Here is a 21,221-nt window from a genome sequence, read left to right on the forward strand (position 1 = left end):
TTTTTTTTTTTTTTTTTTTTTTTTTTGGTACCAGGGATCAAACTCAGGCCCTTTTGCCTGAGAAGCAGGCAGCAGAACCACTGAGCTAAATCCCCAGTCCTCTGTACATTCTTCTATCAGGTTAGCGAACAAATATTTTTCACAATTTTTTTCCCTCTCTGATGACTGAAAATAAAAAAGAGGTTACATATAAGACCTGAAAGATATTGTTCAGTTTAACTAAGCTGATAATAGATTCTTCTTGTCATTTAAACCTCTTTAATGCTAAAATTAAACAGGCATAATATCTTTTATTATTTAATGTCTTTTAGATTAATGATACTGCATATAATACATATGATATAATTTCCTTAATAGGCAGTACAAATGGAAGAATCAGCCACTTATTAAGAAAACCAGAATAAATTTTTTTAAAGATTATAGTTAAGGTAGGAAAGTCCTGTTGTGAGCAGCACTGCAAAGGTCTTCTCTTAGTTATGCTCTTTTATCACCTTTTCTTACCTTGAGTTTATTTACTAGCCATATCTTATAAAATTTATTTATGCAGAACTCATTATTTATAAATTATTCATTTCCAAAATTAAAATACGATTGAAATTGTTGATAATGGTATGATCAGTTAAAATGTTACTTAATAGTTGGTTATTAATTGAAAAAGTACATAGAGCACAAAGTCAATTTTTAAGCTTTTGGGGAGATAATGTAAGTATTTTTAATTGAAAATTTCCATCACCCTTCCTTGAAACCATTTTTACTGTGTCAAAATATATAGAAAAGAAAATTAGCAATACAAAATTTAAGTGGGAAAAGTTGAGTACAGTAATGGGAAAAGGTCGGACAATGGGACCTGAAGAAGGGACTGAACAGACGTGCAGGCTAGAAGACTGTCTGTGTTGGGAGCATTACATCTTGCATTGTGTGTTCAAGTTCCCCAACATGAACGGTGAGTAAGTACAAATTTTAATAGCGCAAGTGCAGGATTCAGAGACAGGGCCAAAACAGATGCCCAGGGGTGACAGGCACAGCTTCCTGTTGGCACACCTGCCTTCCAGCACAAAGGCAGGTGGACATTGACTGTGGACTGGAAAAGGTATAAAGTGAGTTTCCTAGAGAAACTCCTGAACATTTCAAGAAAATAGTAGCACAATAAAAGAACTACAGGAGAATCAAGAAGGACCATTTTCTGCACTTGTTTATGAGTTTAGTAGTTAAAGAAAGAGGGAGAGGTAATAGAGATGTATAATGAAGCAGTGTAGGAGGGGTGGATCAAATAGAAGTTTTATAAGAATAAAATATCTCAGAAGTTCGGGGCAGTGTGATAACAGTCACATTGCTTTAAACTATTTATTTTATATTTTACAACACTTCAAAGAGTTGGTCACATTGAATGATTAACTTTTGCTATGTTATGCATCTTGCTGAAAAAAGACACTTAAAACATATAACATATTGTTTAAAAACTCTTTCAACAAAAATAAAATTTCATCATTTCTATTCAATTCTGAAAAGTTTGGCATGACTTTTGGTCTTTATATGCAGTGCAAACAGTGAGACATTGATATAAATTACTTAGAAGTGCCATTGAGAAGTTTAAATATTTGAGGTTTTTAACCCAGAAAATGTTTACATTAAATAGTTTGAAGCAAATGCCGTCTGTTGCAAGTTATGGATCACTCCTCACTACTTTTTGTTCTTTTAAAACTTTCTAATCCCCACACACTCCCACCCCACACAGCTTTAAGTAATCTATTAGGAATTTTCAATTTGCAGAAAATATTTTAGTAATACATCAACTTCTGAAAGAAAGCTATAGCATGGAAATTTTGATCATTTTTAAAAAACTCTGGTAGATATTAAATTTTGTTCTTCCTCTAGATATTTTGCTGTTGATATAAAGGTACTGAATCAAAGAGATTAAGTGAACTAACTATTGTTCTTAGAATCTAGATATGCATCAAGCATAGAGCACTGATACAAGTTTGAGCTCCAACTTGCCTTTATCCAAGGTTAAAATGTTAGTGCTAAAGACAAGATTTTACAGTTCTGGTTGATTTTTAGTCTTCAGTTTCCTGACACCCCACACACCATCTTCCACTGGCACCACATGATAGTTTAATTATTCAACACTGAGGCAATCATAACAGATTATTTTAAGTGAGTTGAATTTGATTCGTATTCTTCAAAAGATTTTAGTACCTATGTTCATTAGAACAATTAAATCCTAGAATGCTTTTGGAGAAAGGCTGACAAGCTTATTGTGATTTAGCATTTTGTAATAGAATATTCATATAAGGATGTGCTGAAACAGAATTCTGATTTTCAAAAGCATTTACTAACCAACACTTTATAGGCAATATTTAGAAGATGTGAGAACTTGTTGGCAGAGTATGTATAATTTTTAATTTGCCAGTATATTTCAAAACACTGCAGATGTCTGACTCATATATGAAAAGTTTTTCTTTGATATAAATTAAAATTTTTTCACCAGTGCCTTACCCAAATACTAACTTATGTTGAAGATGAGATTTTTATTTGAAGACACCAAAAGTTTCTGGCTGGTTAAGGAGATACATAAGTCATGTTCTTCTGGTTTGGGTCAAAAGCTTGATTTTCATTTCTCAAGGAGACACCCTAACTTTCCTGTATGTTTTTAAACTCAGGTTGGTCATTGTTTCAGGGAAACTTATCCGTTCCATATTTTTTATCAAGCTAACTTTGCCACACTTGCCATTCTGCTCAGATCAAACTTTAAAAAAGAAAAAAAGACTATCAAAATTCTGTAATGGAATGACATACGGATAGTACATCAGCATGAAAAAAATTTTAACAGAAATCTCCTTACAAGTTGAAGTACCTACAGAGTTTCTTCATTTAGAGGAACTAAATTATTTCTAAAAACACTAACAGATTTATAATATGAAATAATATTCTATAATTAGTAAAATCGTTACATAAAACTAGAGAAGTTTTCAAAAAGTATTCTAGAAAAACAGAATTGCGTTAACTTCCTCTATGTTATTCATTGACTTGTGTAGAAACACCTTCTTTTCATTATTGATATAATGGGAGGAGAATTAATTGTAAAAGGTGATGACTATTGATTACTTAATGGAACATGATAGTGTCAAGAAAGGCTAAAGTGAGTTTTTTCTGTGCCCTCCTTTGCAACACAACCCATTATCCAGCAGTGGAAATTGTTTTGTAGTTCTTATTAATATTTAATAGGCAGGAGGCAGGCTGGATGTAGGCTACGGAATTGCCATAGGCATAGGTTGTAATAGGCTGTAAGAGTGTTTTAAATCTATAACAGAGTAATAGATTTCCCTATGCTTAGATTATTTATAAGCAGGACAACAAGCCCTAATTACCCTTTTGCGATCTCTGAGCAACGACGACCTGATGAAAACACCTAGTAGGCATGTTGAAGTGATTCATGCCCCCAAGAAGTCTCTCTAGGTTGGTAAGCTCTACGCGATAAGACTGAGTATTTTCCAGTGTGGGTCTCAATTTCAGTCCTTTTCTTCCTTGCCACAAGCAAGAGGGGCTGACGGGCTAGTTCAACAGGGTAGCAAATCAGCAAAAGGTGTTAACTGTGTATAACACAGTCGTCATCCTTGGGGTGATGTTATGTACTGGTGTCTCTCAGGCTAACCCCTTGTCACATGTCAGGATCTTTCTACTTCAGCTCACTTAAAAAGGAAACAAGGGGTTTTGAAGATAGCTGTTGGGGAGATATGAATGCGAGTGTTCTTAAGGAGAAGGACTTTTGAAGCTGACTTCACTGATATGGGCTGTGATTTCTGAGAGGACAATGCCAGTTTCTGTAGTTTATTGACCCTTGTTATTAATTTTCCAAATGACTAGGTAATTTTTTCAGTACCATCAGTTTTTTAAAAAATATGGTAAATTCAAAATGAGCTAAATTTCTCAAGACAAGACATAATCTTGGGATTTATAAAAGAAACTAAGATCAGATATCTATCATCCCAAATAATGCACAAAATTAAATAGATTGTGAAGAAATATCAATTGTTGAATCAACAACTCCAAAGAATTTTGAAAATGTGTTTAAGAGAATGAGTTACTTCATAATATATCTGGATTATTTATAATTACTTGTCTAGAATAGGTTCCATAAGAATAAAGGTTTAGCCTTGTAAGCAAAATGTATTCAAGGGAATAGCCTCCTATTAACATATTAAGCTTGTTCTTTAAACCAGTAAATGAAAATGACCCAGAGGTCTCATTGTAATTCTATGTTAAAGTGAAAAAATTTAGTTTTATTCCCAATCTTAGGCTGTGTGTAAGTTGCTTCAATTTATTAAGTCTCTAGGTATACATTCTCGTTCTGATATGCAGTGGAGAATTTCAAATTACCAAAAGTTAGTACTGAGAAATGCACTTGTGCTGATTTTTATTTTTTGTTTTTGTGTTTTTTAAATTTTATTACTATTATTATTATTTTAACAGCCTTGATCTTTATGAGGTATAACGGTGGATCTTCTTAGATGCTTATATTTTGGTTGTTTTGTTGTTGTTATTTATTAGTTTGTTAATACCACCTGCTAGAAATGATTTAGTAAAACATACTTAGTACATTTTTAGCAAGTTTGTTAGTCATTCTTTAACCATTCATTTAAAGAAGGCTCAAGGATTAAAAGGTATAATGGATGTTGTGAAATAGGAAGAAAATGTTCAAATGGAATGGGAACTGGGGAGGGATATGAGGGAAAGGAAAAGACAAACAAGAGAATAAAAAGGAAAATGGAAACTAAGCTTTTGAAAATAAGTAGGAGAAGAGAGGTTGAAGGGAGGGGAGGAGAATGGGAAAAAAGAAGATCAAGTTATGTCATGTACAGATACAAATTTCATATGAATGTAGGTTATCATTATATATATATATCTAAAATGGACCAATAAAATTCATTCAAAAAATAAAGAAGGCTCAGATTAGAATTCACAGATTTTTCCAACCTCTACTCCCAAAATGATAAAAATAATTAAATCAAGACTTTCTCCAAAGTGCTTAATAAAGCAGGAAAGATACTTTATCAACTTTAAATAAAAATGTAAATAACATTTATAACTTCTATGCCTTTTGATATTACAGAGAAGAATTTTTATAGCCTGTGTATGTAGTATATAATCTATTATTTTTAGGAGTGAGAGCTACAAACCTTAACTTTCCTTTACTTAACAAAACTTTACTTTTCCTTCCCAATTTTATAGCGCAGCAGCAGTTTTGGGCATTTTGATCATTTTCGGAATAACTCCACTTCAAAACCAGATGATTCAACTGAGGTTAGTATTTTATTCTATTTTTATGACAATTATATAAACATTAAATAAAACTTTTTGAGGATAATGTCACTTTTGCAAAGCATAGTAAGGTGAATAAATATATTTGCAAATCATAGACATATATTTTTTAGAATAACAGACAATTATTTACTTATTATTACATGAGGGACATTAAGGTAAAACCTATGTCAGAAGCCTAGCAGATATTGGCAGAATATTAGTTGAAGAGTGTTTCAATTCAATAATGGCAGTATAATTTCAAAGTTCTTGAGTATTTGCCTAAATAAACATCATATGTAAGTTGCATATACATGCATAATTGTATAATATGTAACTGATCTAAATTAAAAAATGATCAAGTATTTTGATTCTAAATTTTTTAAGGTAAGCATATGACTATTCAAATATACTTTTATCTTTCTACTACAGCATCAAAATGTTTCATTAGTGACTATTACATTCACACCTTTACACTATCCACACTTTAAGTATATATTAAGAAAATCTTCCCATAACTTTAAATTTACACAGTAATATAATACCAATATTTATGTCTAATCGAGTATTACTATAAAGCGAGAACAATTATAACATTTTACTTACTTGTAACATAGGAACTATTTTTATGTCTATTTTATCATTGAAGAAATACACTTGCTACAATGAGTAAAATTACTTTTAAGTTACAGAGTTAATAAAAACCTCTTGTCTGACTCCAAAAGTTGTGATTCAGTGATACTACCTCATAAACTAGGTGATTAATGAAAGGAGCAATTAATGTAATAGCAATGCTATATATTGAGAAAAATTGAAAATACAGTACATATTTATCATGTAAACTGATTCAGCAAACTCCCAAGTGATTTTTTTTTAGGAAAATAGTTTGTAGGTTGCAGATATTATGCTCACATACTTATATGCATCTATCTATATTTTAATTGTTTTAAATTTCAATAAGGTATATTCTGGACAAAAGAAATAGAAATAAAAATACATTTATAATTACTTCATAAATATCTCCATTTCTATATATACATATTCATGTTTATTTATGTCCCTGTTAATTCATATATCTATATATATATATGTATTTTTAACTAATCTAAATATTTATAGATGGACAATCTTATACACAGTCCATCAGCATTAACATAATTCTAAGTAATATACTTAATATTACTGAAAGAGAGAGAGGCAGAGATAGAGACAGAGACTTTTTTATTTCAAATTTGCATTTTGTATAATCTTTTAACTCTCCATAATCATACCTACTATATTATATGGTCACTTAATTTATAATTGTAGAGTCGATCTGTAAAAGTAATTCAGACCTATTCAGGTTTGCTGATGAATTATAATGGCAAAAAATTCGTGAAAGAATATAGTTAACCTGATAAAGTCATTAAGCACATTTTTTTTTAGAAATCCATCATTCATTCTCCATCTATTCAACAAATATCTATTCCATAATAACATTTCCATCATGCACTTAGGAATTAATACTTTTTTTTTGGAGGGGTACCGGGGACCGAATTTGGTACCTTGTGCTTGTGAGGTAGGCAGCAGAACCACTGAGCTAAATCCCAATCAGAATTACTATTGCAATCACAAATGAACATGTTTACTGCCTGAAGCCTGGACTCTAGTGAGGCAGAAACATCTTAAAAAGGCACCGGGAACAACAAAACCATAAATGAATATCTAAATAAAATTGTGGCTCAGGCTATGATGAACAGTATAGAAAAAGATGTTCAAATTTATAATATAAGGAAATAGTTTTTTTTATTTTCTGTAAATATTGATAGAAAAAATAAAAGTTGTAGTATGTATTTGAAGCTTGTGTAATGTTACGTAAACAGTTATAATAAAATAATGCACTTTCACATTTATTTTAGTAAAGTAATTTTGTAATGAAGATATAAAGTAAGTAAATAGCAAGAAGAGAAGAAAAAGGCTATTTTTAAAGTGCTTTGAAATCATATTTTATTCAGAGCTTTTGAATTAAGCAAAGAATCTTTGTATTTATAACCTTGAATGTAGAGATTAATAAAGTGTGATGAGGGTTTAAATTCCATTCGTATTTATCATAGGCTATTTGGGGTAAGATATGAAGCAAAACATAATATTGATTAATAATCATGTTAACTATGTGTTTAAACTTTCATATTAAGATATTCAAGTTCACTAAAGAGATGTTTTTCATCATTTTATATTCAGGGAATAACTGGCTGTACTTCTATCCAAATGTTGGGCAGTGCTAAACTACATGGCCTTCAAATTTCACTTCTGGCAAATTTGAAATAGGTCGAGTAACCCAAATATGTCCTCCAAGAAATTTTTTCAGAAAAAAATGCTGAAAAATTCTACATAAGGGGTCACATTTATTCAAAAAAACTATAGAGCAGCAGTTATGTACTTGGAAGTATTTAGACACTCAGAATAAAGAAAATAAATATGGTTTCCATTATCATGAATCATACAACAAATGCAAGATACAGGCAATGACTGAATGAACAGACAAACATATTATTGAGTACTGTTAAGTGCTTAGGAAAAAATAAATTAGGTTAAACAAAAAGGATGTTTGGACAAGTGTGAAGAATGATCAATTAGAAAATTTCTGTCTTGTTACATGAGATGTAAATAGAAATTAATGACTGAAGGCAGAAATTTGTGGATATTTAAGGAATCTAAGGCAAAGGCAGGTACATACATTAGTGAGAAACTGATATCCAGCCTTGGGGTTATCCTGTCAATGCTTTAGTACAGTTGTTTTCAAACTTTAGTGTGTCTCTGTGTGTCACAATCACCTGAAGAGCTTATTAAAATACAAATTGTCTCCCAAAATACCAATATTTTGTTGACCCAAGGATCACACTATCAAAATCACTGTTGTAATCAGCAAAGGAGATCTAAGAATTAGCTAAAAGTGAAATAATGATGATATTTTATTTCATATAGAATCCATGAAATATATATAATTTTATAATGTATAATATAATAAATTATACCTTGTTATACTATTTATGTCATGTTACTGAATTTTGTGTGCTATGAAAACTTCATGTTTTATTCTGTTAAGTGGGAAGTCATTGTTTTAACAAATTTCTTAATAAGTAATAGGCAGAACCATCCAAAAAAGAAAATTAATAAGGAGAACATAGGAATTCCATGAAGATTGCTGTACTGATAAATGGAACCACATAATATTTACTATTGCCTGAAAATGTGAAAAATGTGCATGTGTTCTTACTTCACAAGAAGAAAAATTGCAAGTTCTCAATTATTTTAACTAACTTGAAAACTTCTTAAAACTATGTCCATCTTGATTTCTATCAAGAGGCTATTTTAGCTCTCCAATAAAATATCTCCAGTGTATGTAGACACACTCACTTGTTATGAGTGGCATTCACTTCTATTTTCTCATCTGAAAAACAAGAACAATTAAAATGCTTCTTCAAAAAAGCTATATTTAAAAATTACCGTAACTCTCAAAAATAATTTTAGGTGTAAGGGTGGGGAAAATTATTAAGTCGTACTCGCATAGCATGTACAATGTTCTGGGTTAAAACTTCAGAACTGAAAAAAAAAGAGAAAATATCCTAATTGTTATTCTCTCAGGTAACCAACCAGGTAACCAGGTACATTTAAAAATACGTATCTGCACTTCCACCAACAATGGAGAAGGGTTCCTTTCTCCCCACAACCCCGCCAACATTTGTTATTGTTTGATTTCTTTTTTTTGGGGGGGTACTGGGGATTGAACTTGTGTCCTTGCGCTTGCAAGGCAGGCCACCGTACAACTGAGCTATATCCCCCGCCCTTGTTTGATTTCTTGATAGCAGCCACTCTTTGCGGGGTGAGGTGTAATAATGTTGTTTTCATCTGCATCTCTCAAATGACCAGTGATGTGGAACATTTTTTCATATATTTACTTGCTGCTTTTACTTCTTTGCCTGAGAAGTATCTGTTCATTTCAGATGTCCATTTTTGAGTTGGGTCTTTATATTTGGGGGGCCTGATTGTTTTGAGTTCTTTATATATTCTAGATAATAGTCCTTTGTCTGAGGAGCACCTGGTAAAAATTTTTTTCCCACATTGTAGGTTGTCTCTTAGTTCTGTTGATGGCTTCTTTTGCAGTGCAGAAGCTTTTTAATAAGTTGAGATCCCAGTTGTTGATTCTTTCTGCTAGTTCCTGTGCTACCGAGGATTTGTTCATTGTTGGTGGGAGTGCAGAGTGGTGCAACCATTAGGGAAATCAATATGGAGATACCTCAAAGAGCTGGGACTAGAGGTTCCATTTGACCCAGCCATCCCTCTGCTGGGTATCTTTCCAAAAGAATTAAAAGAATCATATCACAGTGATATATGTGCACCTATGTTTATAGTGGCACAGTTTGTAAGAGCTAAAATGTGGAAATAGCCCATTTGCCCATCAGCTGGAAACTGGATAAAGAAGATGTGGTTTTTCTATAAAATGGAATACTACTCAGCCATAAAGAATGAGAAAATAGATTAGTTCATTGGAAAATGGATGCATATTGAGGATACACTCCTAAGTGAAATAAACAAGTCACACATGTGTAAATACCAAATAGTTTCTCTGGTGTGAATAAACTGTAATAGTACATAAGATCCTAATGACATAACTGACATTGTGAGATGGGAAGAAAAGGGCTCAACGTGTAGGGAAAGTGGGAAGGGTAGGGGAAAGGTAATAAGGGAAAAGAAAAAAATGAGACAAAAGGAAAAAATGGAAATAAAGTGTTTGTAAATGGGGGGGTGAAGGAGGGGAGGGACAAGGGGAAAAAATGAGAACCAAGACCTGTCATGTAAAGGTACAAGATCCCAATAATGAATGTAACTGTACTGTACACCTAAAATGTACCAATAAACTCAATTAAAAAATAAATAAAGGAACATTAAAAAAATAAATAAAAATATGTATCTTGGGGCTGGGGATTTAGCTCAGTATTTCTGCAGCCTGCCTCACAAGCACAAGAACCTGAGTTCAATCCCCAGTACAAAAAAAAAAGTATCTTGTACAGATTGTTTGATTTTAGAGGCCGCAACAGTGTGTTTAGGAAGTCTGTAAATTGGCAATATTCTAACAATGTTTTCAAATCACTGTATTTATTACTTTATCATTTTGTCTTCCTTAAAAATTTCTAAACCAGGTACATGAAAGAAAACCCATAAATGATAATGAAGAACAAAACAAAACTTCAACTAATGGAGGAGCTCTGAGTAAGAAAATGAGAGCTATTTCATGGACAATGAAGAAGAAAGTGGGGAAAAAGTACATCAAAGCCCTTTCTGAGGAAAAGGTAGGAGCAATTTGTCAATTATTTATATATTTCTATTAACTTTTTCTGAAAATATTCAATGACTTTTTCTTGTAGATATGGGTATAAGTTTTTAGTACTTTATGAAGCAACCCTTAACAACATATTTTCTCCCTCAGTCATCATGTCCAAATATTGGGTGGGGGAAAATATTATTACTGTCATTTTTTTTGTTTAATTTTAGGAAAGCATCTCACAGAGTTGTTAAGTTGCTGGTACTAGGCTCAAATATGAACCTCCTGTCTCTGCCTCCCACAGTGCTGGGATTATGTCATGCACGGCCACATCTAGTTTATTGCCACCATCTTAATAGAAGAGATTGAAAGTCAGAAAGATCATGCATCTAGCATATGAAGAACAATGTGTAACTTATGTTGTAGAAAGCATCACTAATACTTTTTATTGCAAATAATATTCCATTTTCTAGATGAACCACAATTTACATGTCTTTTAAATATTTAGTAGATATTGGGGTTCTTCCTATTTTTTGGAATTCTGTATATATGCTGCTGCAAATTTTTCTGTTTGTTTTTTTTTTTTTGTGTGGAAATGTTTTGTATTCCTCTTGGGCATATGGTAACTACATATTTCATATTTTGAGAAATTAGTCATCTTCCAAAGCACCTGCGTCATTTTTACATTACTCTAGAAAGGTATAAAGAATTCCAATTTGTCCACATTCCTGCCAACATTTATTATTATCAGGGTATTTTTGTTTTGGTTTTTAATGCTAATTATTTAAAAGAGGTGAAATGGAATCTCATTGTGATTTTCACATACATCCTTATGACTAATGATGTTAAGAATATTTTCATGTGCTTGTCCATAACGATGTCTTTTTTGAAGAAGTGTTTAAATTTACTACCCATTTTTAAATATTTGACTTCTTATTGTTCAGGTTTGAATATCATATATTCTAAATATGTTTCTATCAAATACATAACTTGCAATATAAATCATCTTTCACAATACTGTGAATTTTATTTTTACTTTCTTCTAATCCAGTTTACCCATTTTTTTAACTTTTGTTACATGCTTTTTGGCACACTAAGAAACCATTACTAATCATAAGGTTTGCTGCTGTGTTTTCGTCTAAGAGTTTTATAATTTCACCTCTTAAATTATGGTGTATGACCCATTTTGAGTTTTCTATGTTTTGTAACAGAAATCCAACTTTTTTTTTGTATGTGACTATGTAGTTGTCCCATTTGTTGAAAAGACAGTTCTTTCCCCATTGTGTTGTCTTGCTACCCTCTTTTAAATTCAATTTACCATGAATACTGTTACAAAGTTAAGGATCATAAAATATATGGGCTAATTTATAAAGTCTCGATTCTATTCTGTTGATTTATAGTCATATGCTCATTGTCTTTTTTTTTCCTCATTGAGTTTATTGGTACATTTTAGGTATACAGTACAGTATTCATTATTGGGATCTTGTACCTCCACATGACAGGTCTTGGTTCTCATTTATTCCCCTTGTCCCTGCCATCTCTTCACCCCTCCTCCCCTCCCCATTTACAAACACTTCATTTCCATTTTTTCATTTTCTCACATTTTTTTCTTTTCCCTTATTCCCTTTCCCCTACCCTTCCCACTTTCCCTACACCTTTAGCCCCTTTCTTTCTATTTCACATTGTCTATTGCTCATTGTCTTTTAATATCACTTCTACATGACTTCCATCTCCAGTACTGCAACATCATCAGTGGTAATCTCTGTATTGTCAAATACAATGATCACTTTTTCTTTGTCTTTCTTTTCAACTGGCTTTGACACAAGTGTTAATATTGTTATATGAGAAGTATTCTCTTTTCTTGGTTCCTAAGACTGACCATTCTTTTGGAATTTCTTCTTCATAACTTCCTTTCTTTTCTTTTCTTACTGTAACTATTGAATCTTTTGCTGGTTTGGTCCTAAATGCCATACTCAATTTATCATCTTCTCTTATGTGAGAAGTATTCCTCTACTTTGTTTTTCACAATTATGTATAATTGTGTAGTGTAGTTATATATTATATTAAAGTATAGTATATTTGGATAGTATGTTCAAGTATGACTTTGGAGTAGACCTTAAGGAAGGAAGAGAAACACCAAAGATTTATTGAAAGAAATGTCTGCAAAAGATAAAGAAGAGGAAGAAAAAACACAGGCAGGAAAGGTTGTCTGACTGCATTGTAAATATGCCTTATAAAAGGAAAGGAAAGAAGGAAAGTGGATCAGTTAGAGAGAATTTAAGACTAAGAAAACTTCTAAGTTCTAAGAAAACTTTGGCAGGTGGATGGCAAAACTCTGAACCAAAGTGTTCAATTAGAGGAGCCTCATGTATGACTGAATGAGCTCAGATACACCCTCTTAGACACTGGAAAAACACATGGCTTCAGTGAAAATACTATGGTGGACACAGAGTGGGGGATAAATAGAACTTTCAGTGTATTAACTCATTTTCTTTGGCTGATAATACACAATCAGAATCTGTGTAAGTTAATGAGAAAAGTGGTTATTTTGGCTCATGGTTTTGACTCAGGATAAAACAATCTGTCTGGTGATGGCTTGCTTGGTGGCAGAATATCAAGATGGTTCAGGATATCATACAATGAGAAATTGGGACTGTACATATGCACTGTTTGTCTCCTTCTAGTAAAGCCACCAATATTCAATTATGGAGGCTTCACCCTGATGGTCTTAACCAATCCTAATCACCTATTAGAACCCATCTCAAAACACTAAGTTTCTGCTTCTTAACATTTCACAATGTGGATTAAACTTCAACATGATTTTTGAGGAGATAAATCTTATTCAAATCATTACATTCCTTCTTGGTCCTCAATGTTCATGTCCTTCTCATAATGTACCAATTAGTTAATAATGCAGTTTTCTCACAGCAAGAGAACTAAGTGGCACATGTCCATGAACACCACACACGGTCTGCAAAGCTCTTAATGAACTAGCTCTAGTCTGTTCCTCTGAATTTGTATGTCAATATTCTCCTTTCTCTCATGACATTGGTCTGTACAATCCAAGCTAATTCTGAGTTCAGTTATTTTTTCTTATTGTTTCTTTGGCTTAGAAAACTATCTCTAATGCTTCACATAAGTCATATCTCTTATCATTCAGGTCAGTAACTCAAAGAATATATTACTTTACAGTAGAGAGCTTTGGTGACTAATTCATCCAAATAAATCACACTTCATTTTACCTTAGCCCTACTAGCTTATTTTCTCATCTCATGTAGTTTTATTTCCATTATAGCACTTATAATCCTCTGAAATTGTCTTCCTTGTTTACACATGTCCGCAAACACTCTAAATGCACATGAATACACAGCATATGCATGTAAATAACCTAATACACTGTAATACACCTCATTCAGGAAAGGGATAATTTACCCTATTACATTGTTTACCACGAACTCTCCAGTTTCTAGAACAGTGCTAAGTACCTAAGAGGTGTTCTATAAAGCTGAATTAAATGACTGAATGAATAAATGAAAGAACAGTTAGAATCAAAGTAAGTGTACATTATACATATTTTTCCAAAGTTTTATCAATGCTTAGAAATGCTCAAAATGAGCATATTGAATTACATTCTGATGAATATTAAATTTGCAGTCTTTGTCCAAACCATCTACATATGGAAAACATTTGAGATTTTTTCAAGAAAGTGTAATTTGTTTTGAAATTGTCTGTCTTTTCTAATTTTATGCAAGATTTGCTTTTCACTTGACTAGGTGGTAAGCACAGTATGAGATTTGTAAAGCTCCTTAGATAAGCTTTGCTTTAGAATTGCAAAGTGAGCATGTTTTATTCATATCAAGTGATCTGGGAGGGTGCAAAGAACTGACATGAAACAACTGTGCAGAGTTTAAACCTGTAGTATCTGATCTCAAAGGATTAGTAATGGCGGGGAATAGATGAGAAGGAGAACATGAATAAGAAGAGGTGCTTTAACAGATAAAGCTCAGATGTCAATAAATCTAACATTTCTAATTAAATAGCCTTGATAGGATATTCGCCCTAATTTGCAAAAATAAGCGTTCATAAATTCAGTCGAATTCCACAATGTGAAATGTCTCATCTAAGGGATTTTTCCAAGTACACTGTAAAATGTTTCCCTAGAAATTGAAATAAAGATTAATGACACTCATATTTTATGCTGATGCATTCCTATTTTATTTCTAAAATATGTCTTGTTTGCTAAATCAATGCACACAGTGAACATCTCCATGGAAATGTGCTCTATACACTTAACCTCTGGTATGTTTTTCTGAAGGATGGCGGTGATGGAAAGGATGCTCTGCCGTGTCGGAACAGTGACCCCATGATGGGGACCCACACAGAGAAGGTCTTGCTTAAAGCCAGTGACTCCCTGGATAGTCTCTACAGTGGGCAGAGCTCATCAAGTAAGGCTAATGAATAAAGGCCACAATCCTAGCTGTGAGGTCTGGGTTAAATTAATTAAAAAACAACAAATCTGCCCCTCTGTGGCTTGTATATAAAATTAGTAATGGGGTTCCAGCTATTTGATTAAAAAATAGTAAAATGCATTGAATTTACATGGTAGATGCATTGAATCTACACAGAGTTACTACTATTTAAAGCAATATATAAAATATTTGAATTATACGGTTTAGCAAGTTTTAGTACCATCATGAGCCAAGTTCTTGGGGCTCCGTCTCCAAATAGTTGTGCTGGATAATTAAATTTGTTGTTTGAAATTAAAAAAGGCCAGATGTTTCCAATACTTGTTACTGCTATTTTCCTATTTGATATAGAATAGTTATTGTGAAAAAAATAATCTAATGCAGACATGTGAAGGATGTATTTTTATGTGTATGGAATTCAAATTTCATAAGTATTCATTTCTGCCAGAAGTTTTAAAATTCTAAATAATGATTTGTATTATGGGGAAAAGTTTATTAACTAGAATGTACCATAACCACAAGACTGGGTTCATAATGGAAGGGAGGGTATGAGGTAATGCTCTCCCAATTAATCTTATACAATTTAATTCTTGAGATTGAGATTAGACACTTGCTTTTCTAAGAGTTGGGGATGTAGCTCAGTAGTACAGCACCTGCCTGGCAAGCTAGAGGTCCTGAATTTGCTCCCCAGTACAAAAAACAAAAGCATAATCTAGCATAATGTAGTACAACTTTTTTTTTCTTTTACACAAGTTCATAAAGAATGTAGAGCTTCTCAAAGTATCTTTACCCAACTTCCGTAATGAATGATAGTGAAACCTGGACTCTTCCCTCCTTGAACAGAGCACCAGAAAGCCAGCTTCTGGGGGAAATGGGGAGGCACTGAAGATTGGTGAGAAAGAGGCGTTTCTCCTGGGTACTATTCTTGCCTGCCTTGGGCAAGGAGCAACAAAAAGTCACTCTCTTTTCTTTCTGAGGTTCAAGATAAAAAAAGAAAGAAAATCAGAAAACAAAGATTCAGAGCAGTATTATGTGTGGGAGCAAGTTTTAAAAGTCCAGTTTGGTACAGTTTCAAACTTCTTGGGAGAGTTCAGACATTCCAACACACTTCCTGCTTCCTTCACATTCACAGTACAAGCAAATGTATCATATTTAATGTGCAGAGAACTTGCCTCAAAATGGCCATTAGAAGACAGGAGGAGTGGGGAATTTTTGCTACAATTATAGTCAGTTGTCAAGAACTTTATAATGTCACGCTTTAACCGTTTGTCATCAACAGCACTCAAAGACCAAGCTCTCGCTATCAATTTCTGTCTGGTTTTACACTTATGAAGTTATACACTGTAGCTTGGTAAGAGTTAAACCTACACCTTTCTCCTCTTTAGGAAGTGTCTATTATTAATATACTGTGTGCTGGATCAGGTCAGAGACCAAAATGAGACTTTGATTTAGTGACTGAAGGGACAATAGCCAGATTGGTAAGAAAGAGGTTTGAAGTAGCTCAGAGGACAGTAATCACTAACAGAATGTGACTGGGTGTTAAAACAAGACTGGAATCCATTGCTTCGGTGTCCCAACAGTGGTTCAGAATATAAATGTCAAAAGAGCTTCATAACTGTTAACCTCTGCTTTCTTCAGGTGGAATAACAAGTTGTTCAGATGGCACTAGTAACCGAGACAGCTTTCGCCTGGATGATGACAGCCCCTACTCAGGACCATTCTGTGGCCGTGCCAGAGTACACACAGATTTCACGCCAAGTCCCTATGACACTGACTCCCTCAAAATCAAAGTGAGCCAATATTACTTCTTCTTTCTGGATAGTTTGTCAAATGCTAATTTACGATCTGTTTCAAGAAGTAAAGAAATAAGGAGGGTTGTGTGTTCTTCCCAACAGTTAAAATGGGGAATTGTGGTGATAGCAGCAGAATTTTTAATAAAGCATAGGTAGGGTACTAGAGATCAATCTTCTCAGGCTACCAGCAGAAGTAGCTGTTAATTATATCATACAATTTCAGAGTTTATTGAGGAAAAGGAATTATGTTCTTTTTCTGAAACCTGAAAGTCTCTCAGGTTGCTGGAGGTGCCCGGCTCTGCTAGATAGTTGCTGGGAAAAACAAAACAAAACAAAAATGGAGCTGAAGAGAAGGAAAGAAGATGGAAATATCAAGACATCAAGGAGGAGCACAGCAAAACAAAACAAAGGTCAGGAACTATAACATAGCTGGCTTGGCAACTCTTGATCTTTTTACATTGGTTGCCTTGATTAACCACAGATCTTCCTTACAATGATACCCTGTTTGGGGTGAATTCTTCTTTGCTTTATCTGCTGTGTTCATTTTTTTTTCCATTGAATTTATTGGTACTTATTAGGGATACAGTACAGTTACATTCATCATTGTGATCTTGTACCTTTACATGACAGGCCTTGGTTCTCATTTTTTTCCCCTTATCCCTGCCCTCCCTTCACCCCCTCCTCCCTTCCCTATTTACAAAAACTTTATTTCCATTTTTTTTGCTTTCTCAGATTTTTTTCTTTTCCCTCATTTCCTTTCCTCTACCCTTTCCACTTCATTTTTATTTTTGCAGAACAAACTACCCCAAACTCCTGGGCTTCAAACATTGTGACTGTTTCATAGTTTTTTTTTTTTTTTTTTTTTTTTTTTTTTTTTATTTAAATATTATTGTTTCTATATGTTTTATTTTTATTTTTTTTTAATTGAGTTTATTGGTACATTTAGGGATACAGTACAATGAATGTAACTGTACTGTTTCATAGTTTTTATAAGAACACAAAGTTGGGTGTGGGTCAGCTAGGTTCTCTGCCTAAGGACTCACCTGGCTGAAATTAAGTTGTCAGATTGATAACTCACGTGCAGTTTGGGGTTGTCCTTCAAAGTCATTTAGCTGTAGATAGAATTCAGATCACTGTGGGTGTGCAAATTAGGCCCTGGGCTTCTTGCTGGATATAAACTAGAGGTCATTCTGAGGCTTTAGATTCCACCAGCCATGGTCCTCTCCGACAACATGGCAGTCTACTTTTTCAAGACTATCGAGAGAAAAGCTGGCACATTCTTCAGTATTTTTTTTAAAAGGGTCGTCACATGATTAAGTCAGATGCACCAGGATAACTTTCCTCTTCATTCACTCAAAATCAACTAATTTGATGCATCAATTACATCTGCAGAGTTTCTTCTGTCACAAAAAGTAACATAATCATGAGTTTGAAGCCCACCATTTTGGTAGCCCTGGGCACTACAAAGAGACAGGGCCGATTACAATAGCACAAATAGAAGAAGACTTCATGCTAAAATATTTTAGACATGTTAAATCATTGTTTAATATCATAAAGCATTGTAAGTAAAAGAACATGAACTATGAATTTTCTATACAATTAGCACTAATCCAATGTTAGTGAATTATGATATGAAGTATCGATGCCTTTTCATACTTAAGGCACTCCATTTTCTTATTTTCTTTTATGCTACTGAATCAGAGGAAAGAGAAAAAAACATTTTCCCCCACAGTTAGACTGTTCTCTGAAATGATTTGAAGTTGAAGTTCAAGCCTTGGAGATGCTTGCATTCTAGAACTGACTTTGAAGGGAAGGCAGTGAAAGGAAATGAACGCGATGTATTTTGACTCAGGGTTGTTTTTTAACTTCCTTATAATACAATGTCCGTGTTCCGCTGCTGGTGCTCCTGAGCTGATTTTTGTAGAGCTATTACAGTGCATAGCAAGAATCCCATAGTTAGCAATTGAAACTTCAAATATTATTTCTCGCAGTGAATTTATCTAAAGTGAAACTGAGTTTTTGCTCGAGTGACTTGTGAGTCTTCTGGAATGTATAGATTTACAAGCTACAGTATCTAAGTTACAAGTTTGCAAGGTTTAAGGATAATAGGAAGGATTCAGAAAAGGCCAACCAAACCTAGTAACTTTCTGTATCTTTTGGGGCATTTCCTAGTGAGTTTAGTGGGTAGCATCTGCCCTATAATTTAATTTCCTGTAGTAAAAGACAAAAAAGAAAAAAAGAAAGAAAGAAATGAGACTAACAGCTTAAAGGTCCAGACAAACACACGATCATAAATCAGAAATATCACATCATTCAACCACTTTAAATTGTAATATTACAAATAAATTTGTGTTTTGTACAAATTATACATTAACAAGTCAGCAGAAAAAATATATTTTATTACCACATTTAATGCTGTGTTGTTGAAGGGTAGATCCTTAAATGTGGCACAAATATTAGAATCTGTAACATCCTGTCTGGGGTAGACATGCCCAAGACTCAAAGGCACAACGAGTGTACTCTTAAACACAAATCCTTATTTGCATAGAACTGTTTTCTTTACCAAGAAACAACCAAAGGGGATTTTCTAGTTTTGCCAGTAATTCGTAGCATGTAGCAAAATATAGTCTGAGATGTGAATAAACAAAATAATGCTGTTTTTGAACCATGTCAATGTGCTTTATTCATACTTCAGTGCAAACTTTTTGTGGTGCTCAATCTAAATATTATCTCTTCTTGATAAGAAAAGCATTAAGAACTAAGTAGCACAACGGCACACACATACTGTTGATACATATTTGGTGAGTTCTGCATACTTTCAGTATTTTATATAGATGAAATAGAGGGATTTACTTTATGATGAAAATGAATTCTGTTGGATGAACTAGAATCACAGAGCCACAGACTTCTTTCTCTTTCTGTTGTCCAGCAGAAAAGCACCTCCAAAAATAATAATAATTTATAAATGAAAGGAACATAATGTTTAAGTTCAGGCAACTTGGGCTTGAATTGTCATTAACTTTCCACAAACTTTTGAGAAGTCATTCACTATCTCTGCTTCTTTTGCTGAAATATTTAAAGTAATAAAGTGCTATGTATCTAAGGTGTGCTGTGAATATAAAATGACAGTGTATTCAAAGTTGTTGTGTAAGCTATACTGTGCTCTACAAGAATGTTACACTGATATAACAAAAATGAAAATGTGCCACTGTTTCTATGTAAGCTCTTCTTCAAGCATTTAGAAGGTTTTTTTATTATTACTGGAAAATAATTTCTTTAAACAAGTGAACTCAGATCTATTATTGATATCACTGAACCTGTTTAGCATAAGGTACTAATTACTCTGATTTTCAACCATTCTTTCTACCAATCTTCATAGTAGTACACTGCTTTGAAATCTGATTTGTATGTGTTTATGTCATTGCCTTTAGAAAGGAGACATCATAGACATCATCTGCAAAACACCAATGGGGATATGGACAGGAATGTTGAACAATAAAGTAGGAAACTTCAAGTTTATTTATGTGGATGTCATCTCAGAAGAGGAAGCAGCCCCTAAAAAAATAAAGACGCACAGAAGGAGTAAAAGAGAAAAACCTACGACTCTTCAAACATTCTTAGAGAATATTCACCTTCAGGTTAGCCAATCTTTGGCCTACTTTTGGTGGTGTACAGATGGAATCACTGATGAGAGTGGATCAGTGTTTACATAGTATTATTTAAAATACAAGACTTACAACAAGGAAAATCTATTTTCCTAGAACAGCTCTTATTTCTCTCTTATCATTTTTATTATGCAAAGGCAGGTCTTGATATAACATCTCTTGGACTAAACCCTAAAGGTACTTAGCAGTGACAGTAGAGATTAATGTTGAGAAAGTGCAACGAAAAATGAAAAATATCTAGGAGAATAAAAGAACAGGGGAAAATGTCTAAATGAGAAAGAGAATATAAAGAATAAAGTAAATCTAGAGAAGGAAAAGTGAAAATTATATTTTCCATAGAGCAGAGCTCAAAATCAAATCAGAGAAGATAACTAAATACGATCATTACAACAGTAATCATTAAGCCTCATGATAATTGTGTTTGGAATACTACGTCATCTGTTTTTATAATCTATGTTTCATATTATATTAGTAAAATTTTTATGAAATATCTATCTTCTTAAAAGATATGTACATACAGGCCGGGCGTGGTAGTGCATGCCTGTAATCCCAGCACTTGGGAGGCTGAGGCAGGAGGATCACTGTGAGTTCAAGACCAGCCTAGGCTACATAGTGAGTTCCATCCAGGTCAGTCTCAACTACATAGTGAGACCCTGTCTCAAAAAAAAACAAACAAACAAACAAACAAAAACAATAG

The 21,221-nt window shown here is 33.3% G+C and overlaps 1 protein-coding gene and 1 long non-coding RNA gene across 3 annotated transcripts in view; one reads left to right on the forward strand and one right to left on the reverse strand.

The window, feature by feature from the left end:
- The window catches only part of LOC104877264, a 314,343-nt gene that overhangs the window by 169,399 nt on the left and 123,723 nt on the right, over positions 1-21,221 (reverse strand). The window lies entirely within an intron of this gene.
- The window catches only part of Samsn1 (SAM domain, SH3 domain and nuclear localization signals 1), a 90,178-nt gene that overhangs the window by 54,444 nt on the left and 14,513 nt on the right, over positions 1-21,221 (forward strand). Inside the window, 5 exon segments of the mRNA XM_010645667.2 lie at positions 5,230-5,301; positions 10,479-10,628; positions 14,916-15,045; positions 16,705-16,856; positions 20,291-20,497. Of these exon segments, the coding sequence (XP_010643969.1) occupies positions 5,230-5,301; positions 10,479-10,628; positions 14,916-15,045; positions 16,705-16,856; positions 20,291-20,497 (711 nt within the window).

Source organism: Fukomys damarensis, unplaced genomic scaffold, assembly GCF_012274545.1.
Source record: "Fukomys damarensis isolate Sample0158 unplaced genomic scaffold, DMR_v1.0_HiC HiC_scaffold_24, whole genome shotgun sequence".
NCBI lineage: Eukaryota > Metazoa > Chordata > Mammalia > Rodentia > Bathyergidae > Fukomys > Fukomys damarensis.